The 14,958-nt window shown below is 38.5% G+C and overlaps 1 protein-coding gene across 7 annotated transcripts in view; it reads left to right on the top strand.

The window, feature by feature from the left end:
* The window catches only part of utrn (utrophin), a 305,780-nt gene that overhangs the window by 255,771 nt on the left and 35,051 nt on the right, over positions 1–14,958 (top strand). For all 7 annotated transcript variants that reach the window (XM_089124741.1, XM_089124740.1, XM_089124743.1 and 4 more), the window contains 3 exons: positions 2,290–2,456; positions 8,008–8,119; positions 14,414–14,550. In XM_089124741.1, the coding sequence (XP_088980867.1) occupies positions 2,290–2,456; positions 8,008–8,119; positions 14,414–14,550 (416 nt within the window). The remainder of the gene's footprint in view (positions 1–2,289; positions 2,457–8,007; positions 8,120–14,413; positions 14,551–14,958) is intronic.

Here is a 14,958-nt window from a genome sequence, read left to right as displayed (position 1 = left end):
TCTGTCTGTTTCTGTCTGTGTTTCAGTCTGTCTGTCTGTCTCTTAGTCTGTCTCTCAGTCTGTCTGTCTCTCAGTCAGTCTGTCTGTCTGTCTCTCAGTCAGTCTGTCTGTCTGTCTCTCAGTCTGTCTGTCTGTCTGTCTCTCAGTCTGTCTGTCTCTTAGTCTGTCTCTCAGTCTGTCTGTTTCTGTCTGTCTGTCTATCTCTCGGTCTGTCTGTCTGTCTCTTAGTCTGTCTCTCAGTCTGTCTGTCTGTCTCTCGGTCTGTCTGTCTCTCAGTCTGTCTGTCTTGGTCTGTCTCTTAGTCTGTCTGTCTCTCAGTCTGTCTGTCTTGGTCTGTCTCTTAGTCTGTCTCTTAGTCTGTCTGTCTCTCAGTCTGTCTGTCTTGGTCTGTCTGTCTGTCTCTCGGTCTGTCTGTCTGTCTCTCAGTCTGTCTGTCTGTCTGTCTATCTCTCGGTCTGTCTGTCTGTCTCTTAGTCTGTCTCTCAGTCTGTCTGTCTGTCTGTCTGTCTGTCTGTCTCTCGGTCTGTCTGTCTGTCTCTCAGTCTGTCTGTCTTGGTCTGTCTCTTAGTCTGTCTGTCTCTCAGTCTGTCTGTCTTGGTCCGTCTCTTAGTCTGTCTCTCAGTCTGTCTGTCTCTCAGTCTGTCTGTTTCTGTCTGTCTGTCTGTCTGTCTGTCTGTCTGTCTGTCTGTCTGTCTCTTAGTCTGTCTGTCTCTCAGTCTGTCTGTCTCTCAGTCTGTCTGTCTCTCAGTCTGTCTGTCTTGGTCTGTCTCTTAGTCTGTCTGTCTCTTAGTCTGTCTGTCTCTCAGTCTGTCTGTCTTGGTCTGTCTCTTAGTCTGTCTCTCAGTCTGTCTGTCTCTCAGTCTGTCTGTCTGTCTCTCGGTCTGTCTGTCTCTCAGTCTGTCTGTCTTGGTCTGTCTCTTAGTCTGTCTCTCAGTCTGTCTGTCTCTCAGTCTGTCTGTTTCTGTCTGTCTGTCTGTCTCTTAGTCTGTCTGTCTCTCAGTCTGTCTGTCTTGGTCTGTCTCTTAGTCTGTCTCTCAGTCTGTCTGTCTCTCAGTCTGTCTGTCTGTCTCTCGGTCTGTCTGTCTCTCAGTCTGTCTGTCTCGGTCTGTCTGTATGGTTTGGTTGCACTCAGTGTCAAGTCTGACGTGTTTTGAAGAGAGGGAAAATGTCGTTTATAAATGAGTGAGGAGGACGAGGTCCAATCAGAACTGACAGACAGGAGGAGACAGACAGAAAAACAGCTCTGGGGATGAAGGAATGAAAGCTAGTGTGATGTTTAGAGGTGGCCGGATTGCAGAGCGACATTTCAGATGAAAGCTGAGAGAGGATATAAACAACGTTTGTTTTGTACGTCTGAAATATGAAAGTGTGTTTACCACAGAGTTCAAATAATTACAGGAACGTTCCAGGTTCAAAACCAGCTCCACGGACGCATCTGACGCACACCACAAACCAAACATAATACAAACAAACAAAAATCTGGTTTACAGTAGTGCATTTACAAGGGAATACACAACCAGGACAAACACTGAAACACAGGCTGTTTTAGAAGTAACCTGTGATTATGTTAAAGTGATAAAGTAAAGTTCTTCTGCAGAACACATTGGTATTTAGAAATAAATAAATAAATAAAAGTAAATAATGACAAAATTGTCATTTTGTCAAGTTATTTATCCCTTTAATGTGTTACAAGTATTAATAAACCATGTCTGTGTGAAATTTTAACTTCATGACCTCAGTAAACCCTGTAACTTTGACATGATATGTGCAGTATAATACCAGAAAAAAGTCTACATATAATTCAAGTACGCTGGAGTTATATCAGGAATCATGCCTGAACATATTCCCACCACTAAAATGATGATTTACAAGCTTTAAATCTCAAGTATTATATATATATTTATTCCAAAAAAAATACTACAGGCTCTTTAAAAACACACAGTACCTCTTTTAAACCCTTCAGAATGTCTTGCCTCATTGACGTCCATTGTAGTTTCATTAGTTGTTTGTTAAACTTGTTTCCTTTAATAGTGTCGCAGATTCTGTCCATTCCACTGAACTTGTATTGCCCCTGGTTTACAGAGAAGCAACTGATTTAGCTATTTTTACTCCAGTACCCGCGACAGGGTGAAATGCTCGTTCTTGACTGAAATATTAATGAGGCTGTTATATCTCTATAAAAGCAGCCGTGCGATTGACAGTCATTTATGGTGGTCTGGTAGGAAGTGTTCTCCATTTCAGTCAGGCTGTGTTTCTGAAATGCCTCTCCCTCATTGGCTGTGTCCTCAGGTGCCCAATAAGGTGGAGCTGGAGCCGAGGCAGTTTGTGGACTGGATGAGGCTGGAGCCGCAGTCGATGGTCTGGCTGCCGGTCCTGCACAGAGTGGCTGCGGCAGAGACGGCCAAACACCAGGCCAAGTGCAATATCTGTAAAGAGTTCCCCATTGTGGGCTTCAGGTACACTCACACACACACATTTATGTAAGTAGATATCACCTTGTAGTGGTTAATTTTGATTTGTGGAATACTTGATTCTGATTGGTCAGTAACGGCATCCAGCGGTAACTTATTCCCAGATAGAAACCGCTGAAACAGAAACACAGGCGTGCCCGCAGCGCTATACACTTGATTCTTCACCGAAGTGCTGTGTAATAAGGGGTGTGACTGTATACCGTATCTCTTAAAGGAGTAGTTCACTTTTAAAAAAAACTTTTGCTGATAATTTCCTCACCCCCATGTCATCCAAGATGTCCGTGTCTTTCTTTCCTCAGTCGAAAAGAAATTAAGGTTTTTGATGAAAACATGGATTTTTCTCCATATAATGGACTTCAATGGGAACCAAACGGTTCAAGGTCCAAATGAGAGTTTCAGTGCAAACTGTTCAAAGGGCTTTAAACGATTCCAGACGATGAATAAGGGTCTTATCAAGCGAAACGATCGCTCATTTAATAAATAAATAACAAAGTTTAAGTTTTATAAGCTCAAATGCTCGCCTTGCTCTGTTCTGTGTGACTCTCCTATTCGAACTCGTTCATCAAAATGAACGAATCTTTTTTCGAGTCAATTTGTTGATTTCATTCGTCGAATTAACCAAATGACTCGAAAAAAGATTCGTTCATTTTGATGAACAGGAGAGTCACGAACGCGAATCGTGACTCTCTTGTTCGAAAATATCAAAATGAACGAATCTTTTTTCGAGTCATGACTCAAAGGATCCTAGATAAGACCCTTATTCATCATCTGCTGTCGTTTAAAGCTCATTGAACAGTTTGCACTGAAACTCTCTTTTGGATCTTGAACCGTTTGGTCCCCATTGAAGTCCATTACATGGAGAAAATCCTGGAATGTTTTCATCAAAAACCTTCATTTCTTTTCGACTGAAGAAAGAAAGACATGGACATCTTGGATGACATGGGGGTGAGTAAACTATCAGCAAAAGTTTTTTTTTAAAAGTGAACTACTTAAATGTCTAGTTTTGCTCTCTCTGCAGAAGCTATTCTAATAAAATAACTCAAAGATCAATATTTCGTGTGTAATTATTTACATATGTGGCAAAAAGCCGTGTAATAAGCGGGATAATGTACGTCCAGCCGGTTGTTATTGCAGAATAAACCCCTTCAGGCTGATTTAGACACATTGGATACATTACATTGACACATTACACACATTACATAATCTCTGTACATTAGGTAGAAAAGTAAGACCGGTTCTTGCATCAGTGCGACAGATTTGAGTAGGCGGCGATTCTCCCTCAGTGTGAGAAGTGTGTGTCCAGTGCTTCTCCAACCACAATTAAACACACCTGAACCAGCCAATCAATGTCTTACTAGAGGCGTCCAGGCGTGTGTGTGTGTGTGTGTGTGTGTGTGTGTGTGTGGCGAGCAGGACAGTGGCCCTCCAGGACCGAGTTTGGACTCGTCAAAGCCTGATATCAAGCAGATCTGGGAGAGATTTAAGACACACACACACACATATGGGTGCGCGCCGTGCTGTCTGGGAGCACAAAGGTTAGATTCACTCCTGAGGATGTAAATGTCAGCATCAGATAGCACTCTAAATAACAGAGAGAGACTGTTCTCTGATCAGCTGTAGGATAGGCCTGTCAGTGTCATAGTCCACTTCACTCTGTGTGTCAGTGACAGGACGGGTGACGTTCAATATTACATGCAGTGTGTACAAAACATCTCATGATCAAATCCTGTTCAACTGAGGGTTTAAATATTATAGTAATAATAATAATCAAATTTGATTTCTTGGTTTGTAGATGTATATTAGTACTATGCATATTTTAATTTGTAATTTCACTGAAACAAGCAACATTTTTGCTTCACCTTTGTGAATTTTCTTCTGCGATAGACTGTATAGCAGTCAATGGTAATGCATTCTTAATGGCCAATTTGATTATGAATAAATTAATATATATATATATATATATATATATTAGGGCTGTGCAAAAATGAATTGCTATTAATCGCATCCAAAATAAAAGTCTGTGTTTACATAATATATTTGTGTGTGCTGTATATAATTATTTTGTATATATAAATACACACACATGCACGTATATATTTAAGAAAATGTGTTATTCATATATAAAATATTTATATTTATTTAATATAGATTATGTATTTACATATATATATACAGAATTTGAGCACAAATAATTCTTAAATATATACATGCATGCATAGGTATTTATATAATATAATTATTCAAAATAATTATATACAGCACACACAAATATATTATGTAAACACAGACTTTTATTTTGGATGCGATTAATCGCAATTAATTTTTGCACAGCCCTAATATATATATATATATATATATATATATTTTTTTTTTTAAATCCAGTTAGTATAAAATCCTCTTAGATTTTAATATCTAATGTAGTAATAATAACATGCTTGGTATTAAAGTGATTATAATTTATAGTTTTGCACACAGCAACCTCATAGATAAATGGTGAAAAACAGGGTCAATTTATTTATTATGGTTCATCAGTAAAAATAAATATAATTATATATCTTATTTATTATATGTAAAAGCATTATATATAATAATTTAGCAATTAAAATGTATAACTAATTAATGTATTAATAAACCTTTAAAACCTCCCATTTGCAGTCTTTGTATGGACGCTAGCTACTGTATGTGCAAAACTCACTGCAGTGAATAATAATAATAGCTAAACGTTTTTATTATGTTGTGAAATATTAATAATATAATGTTTTTTTTTTTTTGCTTTAAAATTTATGGACAGCATTATTATCAGAAGTATGCACATGTACAGCACCATAAATCCATGCTGATCAATGTTAATAAAGGTGTGTGTGTGTGTGTGTGTGTGTGTGGGTTCGCCATCACGCGCCTCCATGCTGTATTTTAAACAGACACTGTGTGCTCTTGTCACAATAGGTGGTGACCTTTTCAAATGTCATGCACACATACATTATTCCCATGTATTACTGATAATGCTGCCATATTTATAAGCTTTGGCTCCGTCTCTCTGACAGCCTCCTCCATCTCTCGAGGACTGACCGCATCCGAGTCCAGTGGGAGATTCAGAGGAGACGCGCGGCAGGTTTTGTCAGTGATAGATAGCAGAGAAGACCAAGCTGAACGAGAGAGACGCACAGAAAAATAAAGTCTGAGTCAGTCAACCTGGATTTATTCAGAAAAATCCTGCGGCACATTGATGAATTCACTTGCAAAGCCTTCCACATGTCATTAATTGTTTATTTGTTAAAGCGGTAATCCTCGAGAGACTTACCCATCGTTCCTTATGGAAATGCAAATTCAGATTGGGAGCAAAAACATTTCCACCATGTAACATTAAAGGAGTAGTTCACTCTTAAAAAATCATTTGCTGATAATTTCCTCACCCCCATGTCATCCAAGACATCCATGTCTTTCTTTCTTCAGTCGAAAAGAAATTAAAGTTTTTGATGAAAACATTCCAGGATTTTCTCCATATAATGGACTTCAATGGGGACCAAAGGGTTCAAGGTCCAAATGAGAGTTTCAAAATGAACAAATCTTTTTTCAAGTCATTTGGTTCATTCAACGAAAGAAATGAAAAATTGACTCTGGAAAAGATTCGTTCATTTTGATGAATGAGTTTGAACAGGAGAGTCACGAACGCGCATCACAGAACAAAGCAAGACAAGCATTTGAGCTTATAAAACTTATACTTTGTTATTTATTTATTAAACGAGCGATCGTTTTGCTTGATAAGACCCTTATTCATCGTCTGGTGTCGTTTAAAGCCCTTTGAACAGTTTGCACTGAAACTGTCTTTTGGACCTTGAACCGTTTGGTTCCCATTGAAGTCCATTATATGGAGAAAATCCTGGAATGTTTTCATCAAAAACCTTCATTTCTTTTCGACCGAAGAAAGAAAGACATGGACATCTTAGATGACATGGGGGCGAGTAAATTATCAGCAAAAGTTTTTTTTTTTAAAGTGAACTACTCATTTAAGGCGAGACACGGCAGGCAAAAGCAGTTTTTTTTTTTTCTCCACTGGTCAATTTTGAGATTTTGGGCTATTTCTATTCAATAACATGTCATCTTTCAGACTTGTGCTGAAAAAAAGTCCAAGATACACATTTAGGTCTTTATTTTCCTACACTTTATCTGTTCGCGTGTGTAGATTTCACCTAAATTCCTCAAAAGTTGTCATTGTAAATCATCCCGCTGCTCCGTGATCGCGATCCGCACCCTGTCATCACACACACCGTTAGAAAGCTCTCTCTCTCTCCTCTTCAATGCTGTCAGTTCCAAATATGGTCATGTCCTGTTTATCAGCAACCAATCATGAAATGGGCCATTTAACTCGAAATGCGCAATCCCATAAAAATCTTTAAAGGCCGTTTTCTCAAAATGAGTTTTTTCTCAAACTTCTAGTGACGATTTTCCACTTCTGTAGCACACCAAACTTTACAGCCGTATTCCTATATTGTGAAGGTTTGTTCAGAGGGATTTGTTGATGTATTATTCTTGGCCTGATTTATATGTCTATTTTCGGAATTTTTTTTTTTTAAGACTATCGGCAGTATTTTCTGATTTACAGGGTAACCAAAGGAGATTTTAATAATCCCCTCAGAAAACGTCTTTTCATTGAATAAATCAACAAAATGCAAACATCATTTTGAACCTTGTTTTATTCAATGGTCAGATTCGTCATTTCAAAATATATGCAAATTAGTGCATATTTAATTAGATATAGCCTGATTAGCATATTTAAACATAAAATTACAGAAAACTCGCAATACATTTTTTTTCTCCTATTTATGCGAGTAATCAACTGGTAAAGTTTCATGGTGACATCTGTAAGTTACATTTTTTTATCCTATTCACCTGCAGTGTCTCGCCTTAAGACCAACTATCAACTGAGAGTCCTCTTTAAATGGTTTTATTTTGAATTTTCGTACGCGTTTCATGCGTTTTGTCCGTCATTAGAACTCAAAGGTTATAAAGTTTATATTATCTACATCGGTGGTCCTCATTTTTGTGTAATTTGGCCTAAATCTCATGTTATAAAAGATGAATTGACTTCATCAAATTGTACTTTATAAGAGTTTTTTCTTACCCGCATCACACAGCAAATGATATAAAACTATTTAATCCTTTATGAGGCGGCGCGGTGGAAGTATTGCACACTGAAGGAATTAGCATTTCCTGGAGAGGGCAGAAGGAACCAAAAACAAACAGCGCTGTCGTCCCCCGCACTCGATTTACATATTAATATGAAGAAAATCTGTTTAATAGAAATACTTTTAAACAGTGGTGTTATTGAATCAAGCGTGACGTGGCTGGAGTTAATGAATATTCCCGAGAGGACTGAAGAATTCAATAACGAGTGGATTATAGTTTGATTATGGGCTGTTTCGGAATTAAGAATCTAAAAATGGAAATTCTGTCTCATCACGACAGATTCACGCTGCTTTTCCGCACAATGAAAACATGTTATCTTGTAGTAAGTGTTTTCTCTCCCTCTTTGCAGATATCGCAGTTTGAAGCACTTCAACTATGACGTTTGCCAGAGTTGTTTCTTCTCCGGTCGCACGGCGAAGGGTCATAAACTCAACTACCCAATGGTGGAGTACTGCACACCGGTGAGTTAGTCTCTCTCAACCCGCCACTTTAAAGGACTAGTTCACTTTTCAAAAAACTTTTGCTGATAATTTACTCGCCCCCATGTCATCCAAGATGTCCACGTCTTTCTTTCTTCAGTCGAAAAGAAATGAAGGTTTTTGATGAAAACATTCCAGGATTTTCTCCATATAATGGACTTCAATGGGGACCAAACGGTTCAAGGTCCAAAAGAGAGTTTCAGTGCAAACTGTTCAAAGGGCTTTAAACGACTCCAGACGATGAATTAGGGTCTTATCAAGCGAAACGATCGCTCATTTAATAAATAAATAACAAAGTTTAAGTTTTATAAGCTCAAATGCTCGCCTTGCTCTGTTCTGTGATGCGCGTTCGTGACTCTCCTGTTCATAATGAGTTGAAATAAAGTCGTTATTTTTGTTGTTTTTTTTGCGCACAAAAAGTATTCCCGTCGTTTGATAAAGTTAAGATTGAGCCACTGTAGTCACTTGGACTATTTTAACGATGTCTTTAATGACTTTTCGAGGACAGCAAGTCATTCCCTCAAGAAGCCTGTGGACTAGTATGCAGGAGCGATCTTAATATCTTAAATATCTTAATTTGTGTTGCGAAGATGAACGAAGGTCTTACAGGGTTGGAACAACATGAGGGTGAGTAAATACTGACAGAATTTTCATTTTTGGGGGTACTAACCCTTTAAGCTCCAGAGATGCACCGTAAACGTTATCTATAAGACTTCTGAAATCCACAGTAAAGAGTACACTACTGCTCATCAGCATATGCACATTCCAGAAATAGCCTTTGTGTTATCCATGCAACCAGAATCCCCCGTGTGTAACCCGTGAAGCACCACCGTGACCTTGAACATAGCCACTTTAGCCCCAGGTCACTCCATGTGGATCGCTCCCGTAACACGTTTAATGAAGCATCGAATAAACGTTCCACAGGCCCAACAATATTGATCATGTGCGTCATATTACTTTCATAAACCCGTTCTATAAACAAGTAGTTCATATCGAGTGACATTTCCAACCCAGTGTGGCCGGCTTTTTTATTTTTGCTTCACCAACAAAAATGGTTTACAGCGTTGCGATCTACCATTTTCCAAGATGTAAACAACACTGCACTTCCTGTTACATTTTTTAAACACTACAAAAAAACTGGGATAAAATACAACCAACAGAACATATAAATATGAATCAAAAACTTAAACAAACATCTTTAAGATTTTTTTCTTTACATTTGAAATAAAGAAACCATTTACAAACTGAAACAGGAAGTGTTTCTGGACCAGTGTTGTTTAAATGGTCTATTAAACTACTGGGCCGGAACTAACTGTTATATAATAAGTGTGTGGACAGTGCAGAGCTAGAACCAGCAGACGCTGTTTAATACTTTCAGCCGGCTGATTTATTGTTTGTTTGTTTGGATCATCATCATCATCTTTGTCCTGTCATTTGTTGGCATTTTGTTTTTTGTTGGCATTCAAGGAGGTAGTTGTAATCCTGAATCCATCACTGCTGTCAGACCTCAACCACACACACACACACACACACCAGCGTTTGTGAAATGTCCGGCTTCTTCATCTTGACTGAAAGAGAACGCCTTTAATTTCCTTTTAAACTGCACAAACACACATACACATGTCTATGAAACACATTTCATTGCGATTCAACAGCAAATATTGTCCTCAGAATTCAGAGAGCAGAAAATCAATATTGAACAGAATATGCTTTTTGTGGCCCTCAGTTGGGCTGTGACACTCTTATTGCTTTTTCATTGTGCTGATATTGCTTTTTGTTGCTTCGATATGGTTTTTATTAGTTGTGTAGGTACAAAGAGTTTCTTTATCCCAGTGTCAGTCTAAATGAGTAATGTGCTGCGTTCACCTCGGGAACTTCACAGTCCTTTTAATAGGAAACTTCAAACTTCAGCTGAACATGAAAAACACCATTTACCCTTATTTGTCTGATAAATTTTCCTCCGTCGAAGTACACAATGTGTAAATGCATTCAAGAATGGTTTATGGATGAGATTCATTCTTCTCAGGGTAATTTTGGTGTATCAAGCTCAAGAAAAGCAATGTTTTGTTTAGCAGTGGTTACAAACTCTCTCTCCGCCTCTCTGGACTCATTAGCCAAAAAAGAGACCACACAACATAACATAAGGTAATAGTGTAGTGGAAATTGGATATCGGGACAGCCGTAATTCAAAGTCGTCTGATAGCTGTATGACGTCAGAATCCAATTCGAATCATTATTTAATGAAAATATCAAAGCAGACTCGCAATTCTACATAAAACTATGTGCTTGGCATGCTTTTAAAGTCCCCTGCAGTCAATCTTTTTATCCCTTAAAACTCATTTCTGATCACCAAAATCACACATTTAAACGTTTTTTTTCTTCATGCCTTAAAATATCTTGAATGTAACTCGACACCCGTGCCTCATTTCGTATGTGTGGTTCTATGAATATGCAGATGAGCCCCGCCTCCACTCACTCACTCACTCTGGTTCCACTGGTTAACAATCACACGTTGATCTGATTGGTTACAAGGTGGTTTGTGGCGTCAGAAACACCAGCGATTTCACACCGTGTTTTTGCAGGGTTTCAGCGGGGTCTTAAAAAGTCTGAAATTCTGAACTTAAAAAGGCCTTAAAAAGTCTTAAAAACGGCTAAATTTTCATCTGAGGTCTTAAATTTGATTTAGTCAGGTCTTAAAAAGATTTTACCCTCGTTCATTTGCCAAAACTCTGGCCGCAGAAAGTTAATACAAAGTAGCAAAAAAGTATTGAGTCGTAGCCTACGTACAAAGCGGAGCTCTAGAGCAGGGGTTCAAACCGGTTCGAACACGCCGCTCGCGTGCTAGCATTAGCTCGTGGTTTGATACGAGGGAGCTCGCCAAGAGGCCGTTCATACACCAGGTTTGCGCGCTCAAGTTCATTCAAATATAGGCGCGTCGCATCCACAGCGAGATTGAAAAAATCTCACCATGAATGCCACAAACGAACCGAAGAACCAACCAATCAGCCCCTTCCGTAACAACATTGAAAGCTCAGTCATCATGAAGGATCGCAGGATTGCTCCCAAACACTACCGGTGTTTTTCTTTTCTCCGTGAATAAATCTTGTAGCAGACCTAACGTTACAGCAAGCGTTTCTCGGTGGTGGAAATCCATTGGCTACTAAAATGTCTTTGTCGTTATGGAGAGCGCAGTGCACGGTTGCATAGCAACGACAGACGCAATAGGAAAATCGGCCCAAATTTTACTATTAATAATAAAAGATAAGGGGATGTGAATGTCAGTAATTTATTTGTTTTGACTCAATCTTTTTATAAAAGATTATTTAAAGGCTGAAATACGTGAGGTTTATCTGTTTATGAAACAAGACTTTATTTTAACTAGACTTAACCTGTTGCAAGACACTCCTTTAAAATCTGGCCCTCATTTTTAATGGTATTTTAATGTTTATGTAAACAAAAAGTGCATCTTCATGCTAATTTTATTTGCTGGGTTTAGACATACATTTGGTAAATTGATTTCATAGTAAACATGATATGAAATGTTCATGCCATTTCATCTCTGGGTATGATCAACTAAAATCAACTATAATTGTGTTTTTGAAAATATAAAATGCAAAGTACAAATTTCACCTACACACACACACATTATATAAAATATTTTTTTTTTTCCCGAATATTTTCTTATTTAAATTTTTGGTAATGCGTCGTGTAGGTCTTAAATTTCAATGTTTATGGTCTTAAAATGTCTTAAAAAGGTCTTAAATTTGACTTAGTGAAACCTGAAGAAACCCTGTTTTGAGACTGTCTTTGGTTCACTGCAGTTTTAAGGAGGAAATACTCAGCAATGCTGTCCACTTATCAACTTACACATGGTTTAAGCGTATTAAAAACACCACATAGGCAACTATAATTTCTTAAGAGAAACACAAAACCAATGCCGCAATCATTGGTGTGTTGTTGATCCATCTTCTGCACCATGTTTACAGATAGAGAGATATTCCTCACACAAAAAGCTAAGAAAAAATGTATTCAGGTTGGTCTAGCTCACGTTCATTTATGTTCTTTTGTAAGAAAGACTAAATAAAAATGTAAAAGCAATTTGCAGTTGTAATTAAACAATGAGAGTGTCTTGTTTTCAGCCATGTTGAAAACACTCCTAGTGTCGGATCTGGAGTTCATGGGTTCTGTTGGTCTGTGCGTTCAACAAGACAAACTGTTGGAGACACAATCCTTATGTAAGATATGGGCTGTCACAAGCTTGTTGTTCGGTTAGTCTTCTAGTCTGCAAGAGAAATAGGATTTGGTTAGCTAATATATGCAGATAAAGAAGTCTTTGTGCGTAGGAGACGTAGACACAGAAATCCTGGACTGAAACACCTCAGCTCGGCTCAGTAGACAAATGGAGGATCAGTGTGTGTGAGAGAAAATAGTACCGCAGTTATGGGCTAATGAGCTCTATGTGCTCTCTTTATACTCTTACAAATAAAGGTTGTTAAGATTATTCACACCAAGACAACAATGGTTCTTCAATGGCATCACTGCAAAAACTCAATGTTGAGTGTGTAACCCTTGTCTGTTCATATTTCTTACACTTCTGCTGTTCATTTTATGCCCTTCTAAATATAAATCAGTGTTTTTAGGTCAGAGATCCTGTATGTAGAGAACTTTCAGCTGCATTTCCCTTTTGTTAGCAAAAGTGTGTCACCTAATTATAGAATACATAAGTTAAACCTTCTGAATGGTTTCCAGGGTTTTGTTGTGGTTGCTAGGGTGTTTGGGATGGTTTCTAAGTGGTTGGCCCAGACAAAAGACCCCAATGCCAAGTCTCTGTGACGTTGTGTGTGCAGTGGGACGTCTATGACAGTCAATGCCAGTCGTGACTGTTAGGTTTTCAACTTTGATAATAACAACGTTTCTTGAGCGTCCAACTATCACGTTAGAATGACTTCTGAAGGATCATGTGTAATGTAATGATGTAAGGATGTGAAAATGTATTTCTTCAACAATTTGTTTACCTAGACTTTTGAACAATTATTAGTAACTGTGCAATTTTGTTGGCTTTTATTTTGTAACTGCACTGGGACAGCAAGAGCTTAGACAAGAAGAAGAACCCGTACTGTAATTAACTTCAAAGTTTAGTGTGAAAGATTCAGAGTGAGACTACCAACGTCTACACAGCAAAGCTCAAACTTTATTGAATTGAAGTTGCTTTGAACAATTGTTAAAGGGATACTCCACTTTTTTTTGGAAATACGCTAATTTTACAACTCCCCCAGAGTTAAACTGTTCAGTTTTACCGTTTTTGAATCCATTGAGCCGATCTCCGGTTCTGGCGGTACTACTTTTAGCTTAGCTTAGCATACATCATTGAAGTGGACAAGACCATTAGCATTTCTCAAAAAAAAAAAAAAATGACCAAAGAGTTTCGATATTTTTCCTATTTAAATCTTGACTCTTCTGTAGTTACATCGTGCACTGAGGCCGACGGAAAATGTAAAGTTGTGATTTTCTAGGCTGATATGGCTAGGAACTATACTCTCATTCCTGCGTAATAATCAAGACACTTTACTGCCGTACCATGAGTGCAGCAGGCGTAATGATATGACGCAGCGCCAGAAAATAGGCTACCTTCCGTCAACGTAACTACACAAACTTAGTCCCGGTCATGTTGGAAGCTACCGGGACTATTTTACACCTGCTAATGGTCTTGTGCACTTCAATGATGTATGCTAAGCTATGCTAAAAGTGGTACCGCCAGAACCCGAGATCGGCTGAATGGATTCATAAAACTCAATAGTTTAACTCTGGGGACAGACTGACCTCATGAAATGGCGTATGTATGACACGTCAATTCGTATTTCCATTTTTGGTGTGCTATCAACACGCATAATTGCTTTTCAGCATGCTTATGAACGAGTTGACTTAACGTTATTACTGTATACTGTATATAAATATATGACCTACCCCAACCCCGTCCCTAAACCTACCCGTCACTGGGGTTAATAGCACCATCCTAGGAAAAAAATATCGCTCCCCAAATGTAGATCTACATTTAGATTCGTTTCACTCGGACATTTAACGGTGTAGACATACACGCGGATATCTCAAAATGCGTATAGATAACACGCCACTTGACTTGAAAGTGGCGCCTATGTTTACACAAAAGTCATGACGCCATGTTGCTGGGGGAGTTGTAGAATGAGCCTATTTACAAAAAAAAGTGAATAAAGTAAATTTCACTTTCACATCCATCATCTCTCTTCCTCTTCTTTTCAGACCACCTCAGGAGAAGACATGCGGGATTTCACCAAAGTCTTAAAAAACAAGTTCCGCTCAAAGAAGTATTTCGCGAAGCACCCTCGCCTGGGATACCTGCCCGTCCAGACGGTCCTGGAAGGAGACAACATGGAGACGTAAGCATCTTGAAGGAGAATCTAAGCATGTGATATCTGCAGTTGTTGTTGTTGTGATTGGTCTGTCCTCAGGCTGAGGTTTTCTGCCACCTCCAGTCATCAACTTTCTTCAGCGGAGAGCTTTTACAGCGTATCCACAGTGCAGGGTTGGAAGAACTATCGAGAAGTGTGTCAAATATTGTCGCTTGATAATGCAGATTTTCTGTCTGTATCTCTACCAAGCCTCTACTCTAAAGTTTCAAACTTTCTTCCAAAACCTAGACGGTGACTGCCTTCGTATAAGCCTTCTAAAAATGCGGTACAATAGGAAAATTTTGTTTGCAAAAAAGCTCCATTTTCCATAGTTGAGCTCACACAGAAGTCACTTTACATTTTCAATTACATTTATTCACAGCTGACGCTTTTATC

This window comes from Pimephales promelas, chromosome 20, assembly GCF_988280905.1.
Source record: "Pimephales promelas chromosome 20, fPimPro1.hap1.1, whole genome shotgun sequence".
Taxonomy (NCBI): domain Eukaryota; kingdom Metazoa; phylum Chordata; class Actinopteri; order Cypriniformes; family Leuciscidae; genus Pimephales; species Pimephales promelas.
The sequence above is the reverse complement of the archived record's forward strand: the minus strand, read 5'-3'. Positions and strand labels throughout refer to the sequence as shown.